The sequence below is a fragment of the Canis lupus genome, chromosome 5, assembly GCF_048164855.1.
Source record: "Canis lupus baileyi chromosome 5, mCanLup2.hap1, whole genome shotgun sequence".
NCBI lineage: Eukaryota > Metazoa > Chordata > Mammalia > Carnivora > Canidae > Canis > Canis lupus.
Window position 1 is genome coordinate 75098150 of NC_132842.1, and position 17961 is coordinate 75116110.

Consider the following 17961-nt stretch of genomic DNA (forward strand, 5'->3'; position numbering starts at 1 on the left):
AAATAAACAAATGAACATCCCTGCCCTCACAGCGCTTGCATTCCAATGGGGGAGGGGAAAATAAACAAAATAAGCAAAATGTATAAAGCTTTGGGCTCTTCGTCTCTGGCTTGCCCCTCATCCACCAAGCTCCTAACTCTGGATTTTCAAAGTCTGAGCGTTGGCTCTTTCTGATCTAGAAGAGAGAGAGTGACAGTGTTTTAGTCTTCAGGTTAGGAAAGGCAGCTCAGGATGGGGCTTCTACACAATTAACACTGCAAAGCAATAGAACTATCTAGAGATCTTGTTAAAATGCAGATTCAGATTGGAGTGGGGGGGCCTAGGGAGAACTCTCAGGGGTCAGGCTGGGGGGGATGGTCCTTGCCCCACCATGACTCCTTGCTACAGTTCTGGACTTGCTTTTGGGAGGCCCTGGATAGTTTGCAGAACACTCTTTCGCGTCAGCTCACCTAGTTCCCATAGCAACTCCTTCCAGGAGGCAGGGCAGCAAGGAACAATACTTCTTAAAGGTAAGGAAGCCACACCCTCCCCAGAAGTCACAGTGCTGGTGGCTCCAAAGCTGGGAGCAGATTCCCAGCCCGTCTAGAGGGTTTGCCTAAGCCACCAGGCTTTGCATGGCCAGGAGCAGACCAGAGCCAGTAGAGAGCAGGACCCTTGGGCAAGTGCCACAGGCCACGAGGAAGCCAGCTCAGCCATAAAGGCATTGAGGAAACAGAAGACCAGGCACTTAGTGGGCTTGGGGGGTCCTTAAACCCAACCAGGGCTAGATGCCACAGCCCGGCCCGCCTGGCAACGCTTTACTAGATGGGCTTCACTGAACTGGCTCCTGGGTGGGCCCCGGCTTACCTCTTCAGCTCCCTCTAGTGGGATGTGACTTTTGGAAGAAGCAATCTGATAGCAACCGGGAGAAGGTTCAGCTCTCCTGGTGGCTTGCATTGCCCCAAGAACAGAGCTCAGTGAGCTGCGATGGTAGGAGACAGGACCATTCCCTTCCCTCAGCCCTGGAGCCATGAGGAATTGTTCATTCTCACTTTATAGGATCTCCTGGAAAGATTATCATAGAGAACGACACACAACAGCTATTTCCTTGTCAAGTTGGGGGATGTCAATAAAGAGAGATTATTCAGCCAGTGAAAATATACCCAGCCCACTCCTTCTGTAAATATTTAACATCCAGAATGGCAAACACGGCTTTCTGGGATGTAATAAATTATGGTGTACTGAGAAGTGGAACCCCTTCGTCATGGGCCTAAAGCAATGAACACGACAACTGGAGATTTTCCTGGGGGATGAGAACGTGCCAGTGAGAATGCTTCAGGCGGACACGTTCCTCCAGGGAAGGCGAAGGCAAAAGCCGAGGGGGTGGTGGTGTATGTGCTCTGCTCATGGCATCAAGCGTGGTGTGTCTGCGAGAGCCTGAGTGGCTGAGGCTCAGGAAGGCTATCCGGCAACAGGGACAGACGGTGAGGTGCCAAGAGGAGAATTTTCCAAAACCAGAGCCAAGATCAATTGTAACAATGGCCAAGAGAGGGAAGCAGGGACCAAGAAAAGCATCTGGCATCTCAAGATGAAAACGGATGAAGCTTCTAGAAACATAGGAGGACTTAGAAGTGGCTATCTTGGAGATCAGTTCAGGATCTAGAGCAGATAGAGAATCCAACAGGCTACTGGTCACAAAGTGGCCCCAAAAGATTCCAGAAAATGGGAAGGAAATTTGCTCTCAAAAGATTTTCTTGCCAACTACCTTCCAACCCCACCCCTAACTTGCTTTTTCAGGAGAGGAGGGTTTCAGAAAACAACTCTGCCTTGGTTCTAACTAGAGGTGAGGGAGAAAGAAAGTGGGGGGTGGGGTGGGGAGAGAAAGATGGAGGGAGGGAAGGGGGGGAGGGAGGAATGAGGGAGAGAGAAAGAGAATGCATACGTCGTAAGTTGGACTAGAACTAAAACCAGCTTGAGACCCTGTGTGGATTCATACCACATCCTGCTTCTGCCCCCAGCATGGGGCACTGCCCCCTGACAAGGCGCCGAGGTAAGGAGACAGCAAGAGCAACCATGGAGTGCCCTTCCAGAACAATCTACCTTGTTGTCCCTCCTGCAAAGTTTAAAAAGGCAGAAAACTAGTTTTATCTGTAAGAAAATGTTTATTCTTTTGAACCCCACAGGAAAAAAAAAAAAGAATGCAGCCAAGACCACGTGTTTAACGAAAATAGTGTCCCAAAGGGCAGCAAAATGGGGCAAACCTCAACACAAAGTCAGGGACAATTTTCCATGTTTTTGCACAAAGATGAAAAAAAACCTATGACAATTCTGAGTAACACTTCCATGGTGACAATTACACAAGATGATTCAAAAATGCAAAATGGCAGCAACATGCACACCTGGCTAAAGCTAGAAGTTTTGTCTTTTTTCCCCAAAATAAGATCTGTGATTAAAAGGATGATTCTTTTTAATACTTCTATTTTGCTGACTTGCTTGTCCTACTTAATCTGCTTTAAATATGACACACATGCCAATTAACAAGAAATTTGAGAGGAACTATGTCCTTCTAGAATCCATGGCAAGGAAGCAAAACCAATCTATTTGGTTTCTTAATTTTCCTAGTTTCCCAATACAATTTTGCTTTGCCCCACCCTCTCCCAGACCCCCCCGCCCCCACCCTGATCCTTAAACACTTCCAAAAATTGCCAGTGCAAACACTTTTCTACAAGTGTCTAATATACACACTTGAAACTGAAATCTTTGTGCAGAGTTTTGAGTTTAAAACTCTAAAAACAAAAAAAACAAAAAGAACAACCCAAAACAACCCTCCTTGGCACAAGAGCTGAGGAATACTCAAGTTTCTTTGAAATCATCAAACATAAGATGATGAAGAGAGGAAAGCACAGTTAAATGAAATGGAATTTTTTAAAAAATAAAATAAAACCCAAACCTAGAACGGCAGCTTCCATTAGCTGTCATGGCAGTCTCTGGCACACAAGCCGCCCAGCTCCCCCTGCCCCACGGTGCTTGCCTCGAGAAGAGTCCAGAACACCGTGGTGCTTTCTCTGAAAGGACCCAGGGGCTGGAGCCGTGGTGGTCACGCAGAGCCCAGCTACCCCACCGGCTGGACGCAGTGAGCTCGACACAGGAAACAGATGACGGGAAAGGGGGAAAATAGTTTCAAATCATCAAGTTTCCTCTTGAAATGTCTTTTCCCAAGGCACTGCTAAGCAATTTTCTGGGACTGAACACCCGAGGGGAATAGGAACGTTTCAAACACCACCCTGGAGACACTCTCATAGCTAGTCTCATCACCTGGCTCCCCTTGGCTTAAATGACACTCCCGGAATTTGTTTGGTCCTTGGAGGAGTAATCAACTTTTGTTTTCTGTAATATCAAGAATCATGTTCTGTGAAGCAGCTCTAAAATCAAAGCTGTGTGAGGTTATTAACCCTTCCACTCTAGAAATGAGACGTTTTCATTATCATCCCATGTGAATCTGATGTGCAGGTTTTGCTTGCTTATTTAAGGACAAAACAGAAGAATCGAGAAGCAAAAACCCTGCCTTTTTTTTTTTTTCCTTCAAGAGGAAACTGTAAGAATACATAAAAGGCAAAATTGGCTACTTGAAATCCAAGAGTGGTTTTAATGTATTGGCCGAGAAAAATAAACTGCAAAGTTCTGTGAGGTCTTCTAAAAATTTACAAGAAAAACTGATGGGCAGTTCTAATCAGACTTGGATGTTATCTCCCACCCACCCACCCCCGTTTTAAAAACGACAACATGTACAGTCCCACAAAATACAATAGAAACTTTTTTTTTTTTTTATCGTGACTGCCAGAGATGCTCCTTGGTGATGCCTTCTGGTTAACCCCAATGGTTGGACAAAACCCGCAGCTGGCCTTCACTTCTTCAGGGGCTGGTAAACAGAGGCATTGGGGTCGAGTCCAGAGGGGCTGGTCTCCACGAATTTGGAAGAGTAGTGGGGGGAAACGGGGCTCAGGGGGCTGGTGGCAGCACTGTACGTTATGCTGGGCATGACGGCCATGACTTCGGCTATCTTCTGTTTAAGGTCCTTGATCTCCTGGTCTTTCTGAAGAATTTGTCCTGGAAGATCAAAAAGACCTGCCGTTAGTGAGCGGGGAGGGCTCCCCTAACACAACAACACCTCAACGCCCTCGTGGAGAGCCGATCCCCAGTGTGTGGGGCTCTGACTTTGTTGGGACTGTCAGGGTAGGAGCTTTTCCTGTCAAGGGCCAGACAGTAAATATGTAAGGCACTGTGAGCCACAGGCTGTCTCCGTTGTTTTTTGTTTTTAATATGGAAAACTATAATAAACCATTCTTAGGCCATGGGTGGTAAAAGAACGGGTGGCGGGCTGCATGTGGCCATGCTTTTACAGGTTTTGGAAGGGGATTCTGTTTATGAGGGTGTGACAGGCAAAGGGGTCACCTGCAGGAGTCACGCTGTGTGTACAGCAGTGGCCCACAGCAGCCCGAGAGGCTGCTGATTTTGCACTAAGGCTGTACCTCTTGAGTTGGAATATTTTTCTGGGAGGCTGGACACCTGAGTGTTAGCCCCAGGAACAGAGGACAACTCTGAGGCAGGCACAGCACCCTCTGCCTCCAGGTTCTCTGACAGGAGATGCACGAAGCTCTGCAGCGGCCACAATGGGGGTCTTGGCATCATGCCCCTCAGCCCGAGGGCCCGCCTTGCCTATGGCTGGACACTTCCACGTTACAGCACAGCCTCCGTTGCTAAACTCAGTTTCTAGATCCAACCAACTCCTGCCTGCCTCGGGCCACTTCCCTTGCTGTGCTTCTTCTGCTCCCTGTTCACTTTTTTTTTTTTTAAGATTTTATTTATTCATGAGAGACACAGAGAGGCAGAGACGCAGGCAGAGGGAGAAGCAGGCTCGCTGCGGGGAGCCCAATGTGGGACTTGATCCTGGAACCCCGGGATCATGACCTGAGCCAAAGGCAGACAGACACTCAATTATTGAGCCACCTAGGTGCCCTTCTCTGTTCAGTATTGAGGTCCCCACTTCCTCACAAAGCTTTCCCTGGCTCGCCCCCTCTACATCAGACCCAACCCTGCCCCCCAATTCCTAGATTCTCAACACACCCCATACTTGCCTTTTTGTCACTTTCTTCTAAGAAGGTTACTAATTACAGTAGTTAATACACTCATGCCAGGTACTATTCCAAGTGCTTACATCGACTTACTTATCACAATGACCCTATGATGTGGGAATTCTCCTCCTCCTCCTCCTGCATTTTATAGATGAGGAAACTGAGGCAAAGAGACATCGAATGGCAGAGCTAAAATCCAGCTCTATGCAGTCTGGCTCGAGTCTGCACTCCTATGTATGGCATTTATCCAGCTCTTGTAACTGTTAATCTGGGCGATGGTTTGTGTCCATCATCTCTCCAGTGGCCTATGAGCTCCATGAGGGCAGAAACTATTTACATCTTTATTCATTGCTATATCCCCAGTGCCCAGCCCTTCAGAAAGCTGAGGCTCTGCAAGTTATATGTATCTTGCCCAAAGTCATTCACTTATCAAGAGGCAGAGCAAGATTTAAACCCAGCACCAGTGTTCCAATGCCCACGTAATTTCCATTATGCTTTGAAGCTCCCTGGTCTACTAGGGGAAGAACACTTAGGAGGAGCCCCTCAGAAATTTAAATGCTTAAAAAAAAAAGAGGTTGCATTTAAGCTGCACTCATTTTGAGTCCTACAGAAGATGGTAATGTATTTGAAATGTAAGAGAGCACAGTGGCATATTTTTAAGAAGGATGTAGTAGAGATGAAAGCCATTTTGGAAGTGGGACGAATCAAATGATATAGAAAGTAGGAAGCAGAAAAGCAACAAGGGGTTTGATTTGAATTACAAAGCTGATCCTTATTAGAATATTCCGAACTTGACAGTGGAAGAAGTAGTGGGGAAGGCGGTGTAGAAAGGAACTGCTCCCTCCGACTTCCTTCGTGTCCCCTTGGCTTCAAGTAAGCATCACATATTCTCCTTCCCTTTGAACAAAATAAGCCTCAGATGAATAAAATACCTAACAGCATCTGATATATGAGCCACTGTATCTTTTTTTTTCATGCAGATTTAAGTTTGTTTTTTTCTTTAAATCAGCAATATGCAAACATTCCCAGAGCTTTGGAAAAGGCACTGTTCTTTGCTTTTTTGTCACTTTACAAAAATTCCTGGGTTGACAAGGAAGTAGTCTGTGCTGGGGAGCCAAACTCCCCTTGGCTATTCTAAGACCAGGTGCTCCTTTGCTCCAGGGGTATCTCCACCAAGTGTACAAATCCAAGTCAATGAAATGAATCAGGAAGGGGTGACCACTTCTCAGCAAGCTGAGCCAGGAGGGGAAAACAAAAAACAAAAAAACCCAGTGTATGGTCAGAAGTTCAGCTTTAAAGCAGAATTCCCAGGAACTTTTTTTTTTTTTAAGATTTTTTTATTCATTTATTCATGAGAGTCACACAGAAAGAGAGAGAGAGAGAGAGGGAGAGAGAGAGGGAGACAGAGACATAGGCAGAGGGAGAGGCTCCATGCAAGGAACCCGATGAGGGACTCGATCCTGGGACTCTGAGATCATGCCCTGCCTGAGCTGAAGGCAGACACCCAACCGATGAGCCACCCAGGTGTCTCCCCAGGAACCTTCTTTTTAAATGCTTTCCCCTGAGTTCACAGATTAATAAGCCTGACTCTCAACCCACTTCTCTTCTTGGCTACCACCTGGACCATCCCAAGCCACTCCTACAGCTCCATTAACCTCTCACAACTTCTATACTCCTCCCCTTCCTGGGGTTTTGGTCCTTTCTCTGGGGTTTAGACCCCAAATTCCCACTGACAACCGTCTTCCACCTGGGTGTCAGGAAGCAACTCCAAATTAGAACATCTCCAACCAAGGGTGCCTCCAACCAAGGGTGGCTCAGCAGCTGAGCGTCTGCCTTTGGCACAGTGATTCCGGGGTCCCGGGATCAAGTCCTGCACTGGGCAACTCACAGGGAGCCTGCTTCTCCCTCTCTGCATCTCTCATGAATAAGTAAATTTAAAAGTCTTAAAAAAAATAAAGAACATCTCCAACCAAACTCATTCTTTCTTCTCCTTTGAATCTGGTCTGCTCTTCTTCCTTGCTTCCGGCAACTTTATCCTCCCACATCCCTCGAGTGCTTCCACTTTCCTTCACTCCCTGCCTGGACTATTCTCCTTCCCCCACCCTCATCATCTCTCAGACAAAAAACCATGACAGCTTCCTAACAGGCCCCTCTACCTCCATGCAATCTCACCTTTCAAATCCATCCTTCACATTGCTATTCCAAAATGATGGCCAGAACACGTCACCCCTTCCTCCTAAAGAATCTAGGAACATATTCTCACTCAACTGTCCTCCCATACCCTCCAGCTGGAGGCCCCTGCCCTGCTCACCTGGACATTCCCAGTACTTCTTTCCTTTGCTTACACACTTCCCTCAGGTAACAATGTTTTCCCCTGCCATTCTCTGTTCTCAGAATTCATCCTTCAAAGCCCACTCAACATCCCCTTCCTCATGAAGCCATCCTTGATGTCTGCTCTGGCCTTTCTACGTAATGGCAGCAGGCTTTTCTGGTTGGCTTGCCCAAGTGCAATAATTCTCACAGGGTCCACAGGGTCCACACTATCTTTGTGATAATACTAACATATATCATTTGCCTTCTTCACACACATTCCCTCCCAGGTGTACCTTCCAAAAACAATTTGCAAGTAAAAATTACAAGACAAACAGACAAGACAGACATCTCTGTAGAAACAGAGATGAGAACTGAAGTATCTTCTATTAAGCCAAAAATTAAAGATATCTGCTAATTGTAAAACAATGCCATTTTTCTCATTCAATTTTTTTGGGGGTTGGAAAATATAGTTATTTTTCATAAAAATGTTAACAAATTATGTTTATTATGTTATTTTAAAAATAAATTAATACATGTTTTAAAGTTTTAATTTCTGGATCCTGGAATTGAGCCCCAAGTCAGGCTTCTGTTTGGCGGGGAGCCTGCTTCTCTCTCTGCCCCTCCCCTGCTTGTATTCTCTCTCTCTCAAATAAATAAATAAATAAAATCCTTTGAAAAAAAGTTTTAATTTCTAATAGATAAATATTGATAGATATAACCCACTTGAAAAAAATCTCCTTGGGGTACTTGATAATTTTAAGAGTGTAAAGGGGTCCCTAAGACCAAAAAGTTTGAGCACCACTGCCTTAGTTACTTCCCCCACTAAACTGCATCTTGTTCATCTTTGTTTCCCCTTTAGGTTCTAATACAATGCTTTGAATACTCTTTAAGTACCTGTTGAAATATTTTTCAACTACTATGTCCAAGTGTTTGAATTTTTTTTTTCAGTAATCTATTGCTGGCTAAACAATTTCTTGGACAAAATTCAAATTGCTTTTCATCAGGCTATGTCATGCCTCTGTTCAGAACCTGCCAAAGCTTTCTGTGTCACTCTGAGTAAAGTCCAAAGTTCTTTCCATGGGCTACAAAGTCTGGCAGAAAGTGGCTCCTGCCAGTCTTGACTTGTCGACTCCAACAACTCTCCCTATCCCTCAGGCTGCAGCCCTACTGGCTGCCACACATGCTTCTTCGCCCTGAAGACTGACAGGGCTCACTTACTCTCTTACTTTGAGCCTCTGCTCAAATGCTACCTATTCAAAGGATCTTCCTCTCACGACCATCATTTAGAACCAGTGGCCCCACAGGCCCCACTCACATCCTGCCTGACACTGCTTCATTTTCATCCCTGCACCCATCAGTACCTGCTCTGCTCTATGCTTGTTCGTGACTGTCTATCCCCTCAGGGAGTCTCGCAGTGCCTGGCACACAGGCCTCAGGAAATACCTACCGAGTGAACAACGGGCTATCCAGAGGCTGCTCCCACCACTCCCTCATTTGGAACCATGCAGAGCCAGCTGCAGCTTGGAACACATCAGGCCCTCCTAGCTTCCCTGGCCTCACCCAAGAGATATCTTCTGTTTAGATGCCTCTCTGTCCCTTGCCCCCTACACTGCTTCTTCACTAGGCTAACCCCTGCTCATTATTCAAAACCCAGCTCAGACATCAGCTCCCCTGGGAAACAGCCCTCCTTACCTCTCAGACTGGCTTAGTCTCTGCCTCTCCCCTCTGTTCCCACAACCTTGTATATACTGTCCCACCAGCACCCTTTGGTGGCTCTGCAGCTCTCTATTTCTTCAACAGTACCGTGAGCTCCTCAAGCACAGAAACTTCATACTCTTCTCTGGGTGCCTTGCACTTGACGTATTCTCACCTCAAAATATGTTTGCAGGATGAATTCATGTGAGGACTCCTAGATGTCCATGTTGGGCACTTAACAAATCACTTAAAAAGAAAACTGAATGCTTTTGGTTCTGAGCTCTAAGGGAGCTCTGCTCTTTGCATCCCTGTGCATTCTCAGCCACACTACCGCATAAGGGGCCCACTGCTCTCCTACCTTGGGCAATCTCGAGCTGTCGCTTTGCGTCCCCCAGTGCAGAGAACAGGTCCAGCTTGATTCTTGTCTCTGCACTCAGACTGTTCTCCAGGTGCTGTGTTTTATCTTGCATGGCCGAGAGGGCTGACATTAACACCTCAGTGTCCTTCTCGTTTTCCTTATACTTCCGAAGCTCCTATCAACATCATCAAAGCAGCAAGATGTTACAAGATAGTTTTGGCATCGATGTCTACAAATTAGCCTGAAATCACAAATAAAATCCCACTATTACTGACCTGGCCCCTAGAATACGGAATCCTGGTGTTTAATGGGTTAAGTCCTCACCACTTAGAGGGAGTACAAAATGTATTTATATGATGATATGACTTATAAAAATATTTTAATAGATATAGATAAATTTGACTGTGTTAGGCTATATCTAGGAATAGTGGATTCTGTCTCCAAATGAAACACTTTCTTACAAGCCCAATTCAGAATCACAAAGAACTTTTTCCTTGCTCCCAGTTGCAAATGTTGTAATGCTGCAATAAAATTTGCCAAAACACAAAAATAAAAAATAAATTTAAAAATTTTGCCAAAACTCTACTCTCCACCTGCACTAAGGATTATTAAAGTGTTCATTATTTTGACAGTAAATACTGCAGAATAAACCCATCTTAAAACATCTAAAAAACCTATATATATATGTATATATATGATACATATATACACAGATATATGTATGTGCATATATGTATATATACACATACAAATATTTTAGTTTTTTCATTTTGAGAGAAATCCAAACATATTACAGAAAATTTAGAAATTTACTAAAGTTCAAAGAAGAAAATGAAAATCCTTCAAAATCCTGACACTGTGAAAAACTTTATGTATTTTTCTTTAGTATTTTATAAGTATATGTGTATCTTTTAGCATGAATGAAGTCATACTATGTGTACTTTTGAATACAGTTTTTTAAAAACTTATATAATCTCAACTGTTGTCTGGAAATGTGATTTTTAATGGTTGTATAATATTCCTACTTATATGTATCATAATTAATCAAACAATCTCCCTTTGTTAAGATTGTTTTCTTTTTCATTTACACACCATATGATGAACATCTTCATATATCAATCATTGATGAGATTTTTAAATATTTATATTTAGTAAGAGTCTTAAAACAGGAAGGAAATACTTAAAAAGTATATGAACTTTTCCAGAAAGTTTTATCTCCACCAGCAATTATGAGGCCTATTTCATTCATCCTCACCCAGGCTGATATTATCATTTAAACATTCTTTGCTAATTTCACAAGAGATAAGGGGAACAAAAGCAAAAATAAGTTACTGGAACTATACCAAAATAAGAAACTTTTGCAAAATGAGAAGGCAACCTACTGAATGGAAAAAGATAGCTGCAAAAGATATATTCTGTAAGGGATTAATATCCAAAATATATAAAGAGCTTATACAACTCAACACCAAAACCCCAAATAATCAGATTAAAAATGGGTAGAGGATCTGAATACATATTTTCCCAAAGAAGACATCCAGATGGCCAATACGTGAAAACAACACTAATCATCAGAAAAATGCAATTAAAACCACAAAATCATCTCACACCTGTTAGAATGGCTATTATTAAAAAGATAAGAAATAACAAGCATTGGCAAGGATGTGGAAAAATGGAGTCCTGGTGGGAACATAAACTACTGCAGGGCAGCTGCTGTGGAAAACAGTATGGAGGTTCCTCAAAAAATTAAAAGTAAAAACACAGTATGATCCAGTAATCCCACTACTGGGTATCTACCCAAGGAAAACAAAAACACTAATTCCAAAAGTGATATTCACCCCTCCAATAAACACTGTAGCCTTATTTACAATAACCAAGATATGAAAGTAGCCTAAGTGTACACTGAAAGATGAATGGATAAAGACGTGTGTGTGTGTGTGTACACACAGACATATGTGCACACACACAGAATATTACTCAACTGTAAAAAATAATAAAATCTTGCCATTTGTGACAACATGGATGGACTTAGAAGAAACTATGCTAAGTGAAATATGACAGAAAAACAAATATATGATTCCACTGATATAAGGAATCTAAAAAACTAAAACAAATAAACAAACAAAAGCAGAAACAGACCCACAGATACAAAGAACTGGTGGGGTGGGCAAAATGGTGAGGGGGAATGGGAGGTACAGGCTTCCACTTACAGAATAAATAAGTCATGGGGATAAAAGGTACAGAATAGGGAATGGAGTCAATGGTACTATAACAACATCATAGTGTTGTATGGTGACAGATGGTAGGTAGCTAGTAGCTACAACCTGCACTGAGCACAGCATGACATACAGAGTTGTGGGATTATTATGTCATACAGGTTGCAACTAATGTAACATCGTGTGCCAAATATACTCCAATTAAAAAAGAGAAATAGAAATTTCACAGTAGATAAGTGATAACTAAATTTATAGGTCTTTGGTGATTGATGAGGATATATTTTTATATTCTTATCAGCCACTTGTTTTTCTATGAACTATTTGTTCATATGCTTTGCCTATTTTTCCAAATATTTGAGCTTTACTTAACAAATTTTATGAATTACTTATATATCAAGAGTATTAATTCCTGATATTTGTTCCAATATCTGTGCTCTCTGATTTTTTCTTTTCTTTTTTTTTTTCTTTTTTTGTTTTGCTTTGTGATTTCTTCCATTATTTTTGTTTGGAAAAATCTTTCCTGGTTTTAAGATCAAATTCTAGTTTAAAACAAAATGCTTTTTTTTTTCCTGTAGTCAGCTCCATCTGAAATTTCTTTTTGTATGGTATGAGATGAGTTTCTAATTTTTTTTCTAGTTATCTGTTTGGAAGCCTTTCTCTGACCAGTCCTCACTGTTCCCATCCATTTGTGCTGCCACCTTTATTGCATGCTTTAGGCTCTGTCTCTAGGTCATCTATTCTACTCCACTGACTCGTCCATAATTTCCTACCAGTTCCACGTGATTTAAATTACTGTAACTTTACAGTATGTGACATTACTTTTAAATGTCCCTTTGGAGAACCAGTGCCAAATACTTGGCTAAGGTACACATTGCCCAGAAAACTTGTGTCCACAGTACTGGCAGCTTTCCCCATCATGCACTGCTCAGAATTGCAATCTACAAGGCTGAGAGCATTCAGAATGGTCAGTTCCCTGGCGGTGGACAGAGGGTTAGGGCTAAGAAGAGGTGCATAAGCTCCAAAACACACAGATCTAACCCATAACCTGAAAAAAGTGAAATGAATCTACAGTAGATCAAATTCTGGTATAAACTGTGTCAAAAGACTGTCAACATTTTTGGTTGTATTAGAATCCAGCTAATTGATGTGACTTGAATGAACTGCACAAGGATAGAGCTTCCTTTTGTCATACAGAGATTTTCAGATACAATGGGATTTGGCCTACTATCAAGAGGCACCATCTCTACACTGCAACACAGAGCACACAGCTAACACAGAAGAAGAACCCAAGTATGAGAAAGTCTTTTGTGCTCCCCATACCTGAACTTTCAGTTCTAGTTCTCTGATCTGGTCCTCTTTCACCTTCATGTCCATCGTGAGCTTCTTGCCCTCTGCTTCTAATTCTCTGATCCGATTCCGTAAGGTTTCGGTGCACTCCCCCCTTTTGAAAAAGAAGAGAAGGAAAGAAAGGGATTTAAAAGACTAGGGGTTTACTTAGCTGCAAGATTGATATTTCTTTTATACTCCAGAGTCTCTCAAGTTCTAGATTTTGGCTAAGTCTGCTCATTTTCTGTTCTTTGATAATTTTGACATGATCTAAAATAATTAATTATCTAATATGAACCAGACACCAAGTGAGGTATTTTATTCATCTGCCTTCTTTGTAAGGGTAGGATATACTGTTCTATTTTCCAGATAAGAAAACTGAGACTACAGAGATATAATACCAGTCCAACCTCACCTAGCTGGTAGGTCACAGAACTCCAGGGATAAGAACTGAAGTTTTCCAACCTCCCAATGCAGCAAGCTCCCCACCAGGCCATATGACCTAAGGCCATATGACCTTGGCCTGTGAGCCAAGCAAGAGAAAACCAGACTATGCTATCTCCAGCAGGGGGCAGTGAGCTAAAAAAAATTTTTCACTTTTGAGGGTCTATGCCTTGGAAAGTTGACCTTTCTTGAGTTGTGAAGTTGCCACATCATTGTTGCTTCTCACGGCTGTAATAAGGACAAACTAAAAAAAATATGATGGCAGTGGCCAGTCCAAACCTAACCGTCTAGGTTTCAGAAACAGCCGGATGGAGAAAGTAGGTGTCCTCTGTCTACCAAAAAGGAAGGTCCAATGAGAGACTTGCACCTTGAGATTTACTTGAGAATAAAAACAGTCTCTGCCTAAGTGATAGCAGAGGAGGACCATCTAAGGATAAGACCCAAACAAACTTGACTGGAAGCCAAAGACAATCAGGAAAGAGACTGAAACCAATTTACTGATTCTCAGGCATAAGATACTGAACAATATGGTTCAGGAACTGTCATATCCTCCTTGGTGGACTTTTTCTCAGGGTAGGAGGTGCTGGATAAATTCAGCCGGTATAAACCACAACAGATGACAGTTCAGAAAAACTCCTGCAAGCATAAATGCTTCAGAAACGTGTGCTTTTTTCAGAAGCCTATGCTTACAAATCTTTAAACAAATGAACAAAACCCCCACATCCTAGGCAGGCTGGCAAAGTGTCTTGTGAGTCTGTATAGATGCTGATGGGCCCAGTGAGCTCAGCCATCTGCACTACAGAGTCTTCTGGGGGAGGTAGGACCATTTAGGAGGAAAGAGGTCTCTATGGCTATTATTTCCTTAAATGTGAAATGATGATCCATCAGTTCCACAAATGCCAGAACCCAAAGCAAGGCTTTTAACATGCCACATACAAAAAAGAAAAATTTAAGGAAGAATTACAGAATTATATCATATAGATACAAATTATGATAAAAATTTTAAATGAAATAAATAATAATTTATCCGTACTCTGCAACTATAAACCTATAACTGACTCCCACCACACAGATGGACTTCACTTGTCAAAAAAAGAAAGGAAAGAGAAAGTGATAAAGTGAAGTAAAAATGACCCCTGCCGCCAAAGGCTCTTAAGGATCTTCTCTTCTTCCTGGAATTCAGTTTCTGGAATACTCGCATACTTTTAAATGGTATAGAAATAGTCCCCGATTCTCATCACTCCACAAATTCAATGATATCTAATAGCGACTTACTTATTTTTTTCATCTTTTCCAGCTCATGTCACGGTTTGCTGATACCCAACAAAGATGGGAGCAGCCAGTCAATACAAAGTACTTGGACAACCAAGATTTTTCCTTTCTTCTATTTTAAGATAAAAACTTCAGAAACACATACACCTGAGAGTAGAGAGTAATGACAGTTCCATAAAGGGAATAAAATTCCAGACTGGAATCTCTCCAAGTATTTAGTAGTTACTGGCCATACAGAAAGTGACTGGAAACTCTTTTAAGAGCAGCACTTTGCCTCTTGGGTGTGGGAGGCACAGTGATGCCCTCATCCCTCTTTTTAGATGAGGTCACTGAGGGACGAAGCTGTTACAAGGCAGTACAGGTTGCACAGATGGGGCTTAGCCAGCTCATGAAACAGTACTTGGTAGCAACCTATCCGTGTGAGACGGTCCTAGTCCAACCCAGCCCGAGGCCTCACACACCCGTGCCTGTCTTGGCACAAGGCAGGCCCCCCTCTGATGCAGTGCTGGGGTGGGGGAGCAGACATACCTAGATGCAGCAGCAAATGCAACGGCCCGGGCAGCAGTAGCTTCTTCCAACTTCTTCCTTTTTTTCTCCTCCATTAATTGCTTTTCTACAAAACTGCGGGCTTCTTGCTCAGCTTTTAGCTTTTTCTCCAACTGGCTGATATTTTGCTTGTCTTTTTGCTTCATTTGCACAGCATTATGTAATCTATATGGAAATGATTATCATACAGAGTTTCGTCATTAGAAATGCCCACTAGAAACCCTGGAGAAACATGGTTCCTCTTTTGAACAGCAAATCATGAATGTCAGCTCGCAGAGTGCCTGAGAAAAACACACTATTCTTTTTTTTTTCTCATTATTCTTTAACAATTCCTAAATACCAACAAACAAGCTGCCTAATAAGATACAGAACAAGACCTAGCCTTTTCCCTATTATGGTAAGTGATCTAAAGAAGGCAATTCAGAAAAAAAGAATAGAACAAGTTTCTATCAGAGGGAAAGATAGCCGTAGAACTACTTCTCCTGCCCCAAAGAACCTTGAAAGAACTTTAGTCGATCAAAGAACTATTGGCGGAACCAGCCCCACTGAAGCTGAGGTAAAGGGTAGGAGAGGGAAGGATTTTCTTTGCCTGAATATAATTATGCTGCAGGCCTACTGCAGCTTTTCCTTCCCAGCTGTGAGATGTTTTCTCAAAGTATCCTAAAATAGATCCTGGAGTTAGAGTCATAGGGTGCTTAATTTCAGATAGAAATTTCACCCATACTCCCTGCCCTGCCTCCTCCTACCCCTAGCTTTACATAGCAATACAAAGGGAGTTCATCTGAGTATATCAGTGTAAGGTAAGATGTTCTCTATGAGCAGCACAAGAGTCATTGCATATATGGGTCAGAAGCAATGGAGCAGTTATGTGCTTATGATGCTCTAGCTTTTGAGTTATGTTCCTCAAGGATTTTGAAGAACTCGCCTTTCAATGGGGAAAGCCCAGAGCCTGTAATAGTAATTGCTACCCCAGGCTCACATTGCTGAGAGATTAAAAAAAAATAAAAAAAAAGGACAGATCGATATTGAGTCAAGAAGTAATTCCAGGATGAATCAATAGGAAGCATAAACAAATTCACACAGAAGCGCTGGCTTTTTGTTTGCCTCTTCAAATAAAATCAAAGTTCAATGTCATTTTTTAGTTCCAGAAATAAAAGTAAATAGAGTCTGTTTCTCTGGAAACTTTCATTCAAAGGAGCAAGATTTTCAAATTGTGGCAGAATGACTTCTTGTGATTTTTACTTATATTATCACAAAGCTCAATGGCTATTTTAAACAAAAAGAAGAAGTTATTAAATTAAAGAAGGATGATAATATTAATCAACTGTTCTGTTGAGATGCAGTTAAGTTTCTCTAGATTGTATGGCATGTTGACTATGTGGTACTAAATTAAATATTTTAAACATTTCATTTAAAACCGCCTCTGCCAGGTTCCTTTGTCATCACAAATCGTTTGCTCCAATCGCTGGAAACCACAGAAACAGTGGGGCGCCTGGCTCACGACCAAAGGCCTGCCCAAAAGGCGCACATACTTGTTCTGCAGCAGCTCATTCTCCTGTCGGAGCTGGCCCATTTCGGAGCGGATCCCTCGCTCGGTGCTGGAGAGGGAGCTGATCTGGCTGCGGAGCTCCTGTTCCACTTGTCTGCTGGCCTGCAGGTCAGCCTTTAACTTTTTAATGTCTTGTTCCAGCCTAGGAGAAGAAGTGAGGCGTTTTCATCAGGGAAAGGGTACCCCCAACAGGGCTCTGCAGGAGATCCCAGCTGAAGTCCCAGGCGTGGGGGGGCGGGGAGGGCAGGAGACCCCTCTGGCAGCTCCTGCCAACACCAGGGACTCCTGTGTGCAAGTGGTTTTTTGCTGAGTGCTCCTTTCTGCCTGGGTCCCCACCTCTTCCCACCATCAGAGAGTAACCTGATTTCCTCCAAACGTTGAGGTGCTTGTGAATTCCCCGGCTGCTAATAAAGAGCAGGGGAAGGCAGAGAGAGGGTGGCGGAAGGCCTGGGTCCTCCCTGACACACACACACACACACACACACACACACACACACACACACACACACACGGTGAATTTCCTATGCTCTTCGGCAAGGGAGATTTATTAGTAATAGTCAGCTCATGCCTCACCTGCTCTGAGATGTTCTGATAGGCCAGACTTAACCATCTTTGATTCCCTTCCACCACAGGCTCAGGGAAGAAGTGTCTAAGACAACCTCTGAACCTGCTAGCATCCTTGCTAAATGATGTTCACACTTCTGGTGACTGTGACAGAAGCAGCTCATCCAACTCAACCACACTGCAAACAGGAACGGATGACACACTCTGAGAATTGTCAGAAAACTCCATCTGTGGACCGAAGCCTATCTTTTCTCTTCAGTTCCTTAACCTCTACCTTCTCTTACTACAGTAACAGCTTTGTTTTCAGCGGTAGGTTTTGAGGAACGATCATATGCACGTGTAGGACTAAAAAAGGGTCAACAGAAAGTATAAAATCCAGACTCTCTTCAGGACAGGGCTCTGTCCAACAAATGGCAACTTGCAGTGGTCAGACGGCAGCACGAGGCAGGCTGGATTAAATATGCGTGAGGAGGAATAACAACTGGACTCAAGGAGAACTTCTGTGCCACGCACCGCTCCATAGGCCTCAATGGTATGAACTCACGGAGTTTGCATGACTGTGGGCTGGGG

At 43.0% G+C, this 17961-nt stretch overlaps 1 protein-coding gene across 1 annotated transcript in view; it reads right to left on the bottom strand.

Moving 5' to 3' along the window:
• Positions 1-3738: 3738 nt before the first annotated feature.
• The window catches only part of MACO1 (macoilin 1), a 58926-nt gene continuing 44703 nt past the window's right edge, over positions 3739-17961 (bottom strand). Inside the window, exons 7-11 of the mRNA XM_072827753.1 lie at positions 16811-16969; positions 15261-15443; positions 13011-13131; positions 9478-9652; positions 3739-4086 (exon numbers count right to left, since the gene is read on the bottom strand). Coding sequence (XP_072683854.1) covers positions 3884-4086; positions 9478-9652; positions 13011-13131; positions 15261-15443; positions 16811-16969 — 841 coding nt within the window. The 3' untranslated portion in view covers positions 3739-3883. The remainder of the gene's footprint in view (positions 4087-9477; positions 9653-13010; positions 13132-15260; positions 15444-16810; positions 16970-17961) is intronic.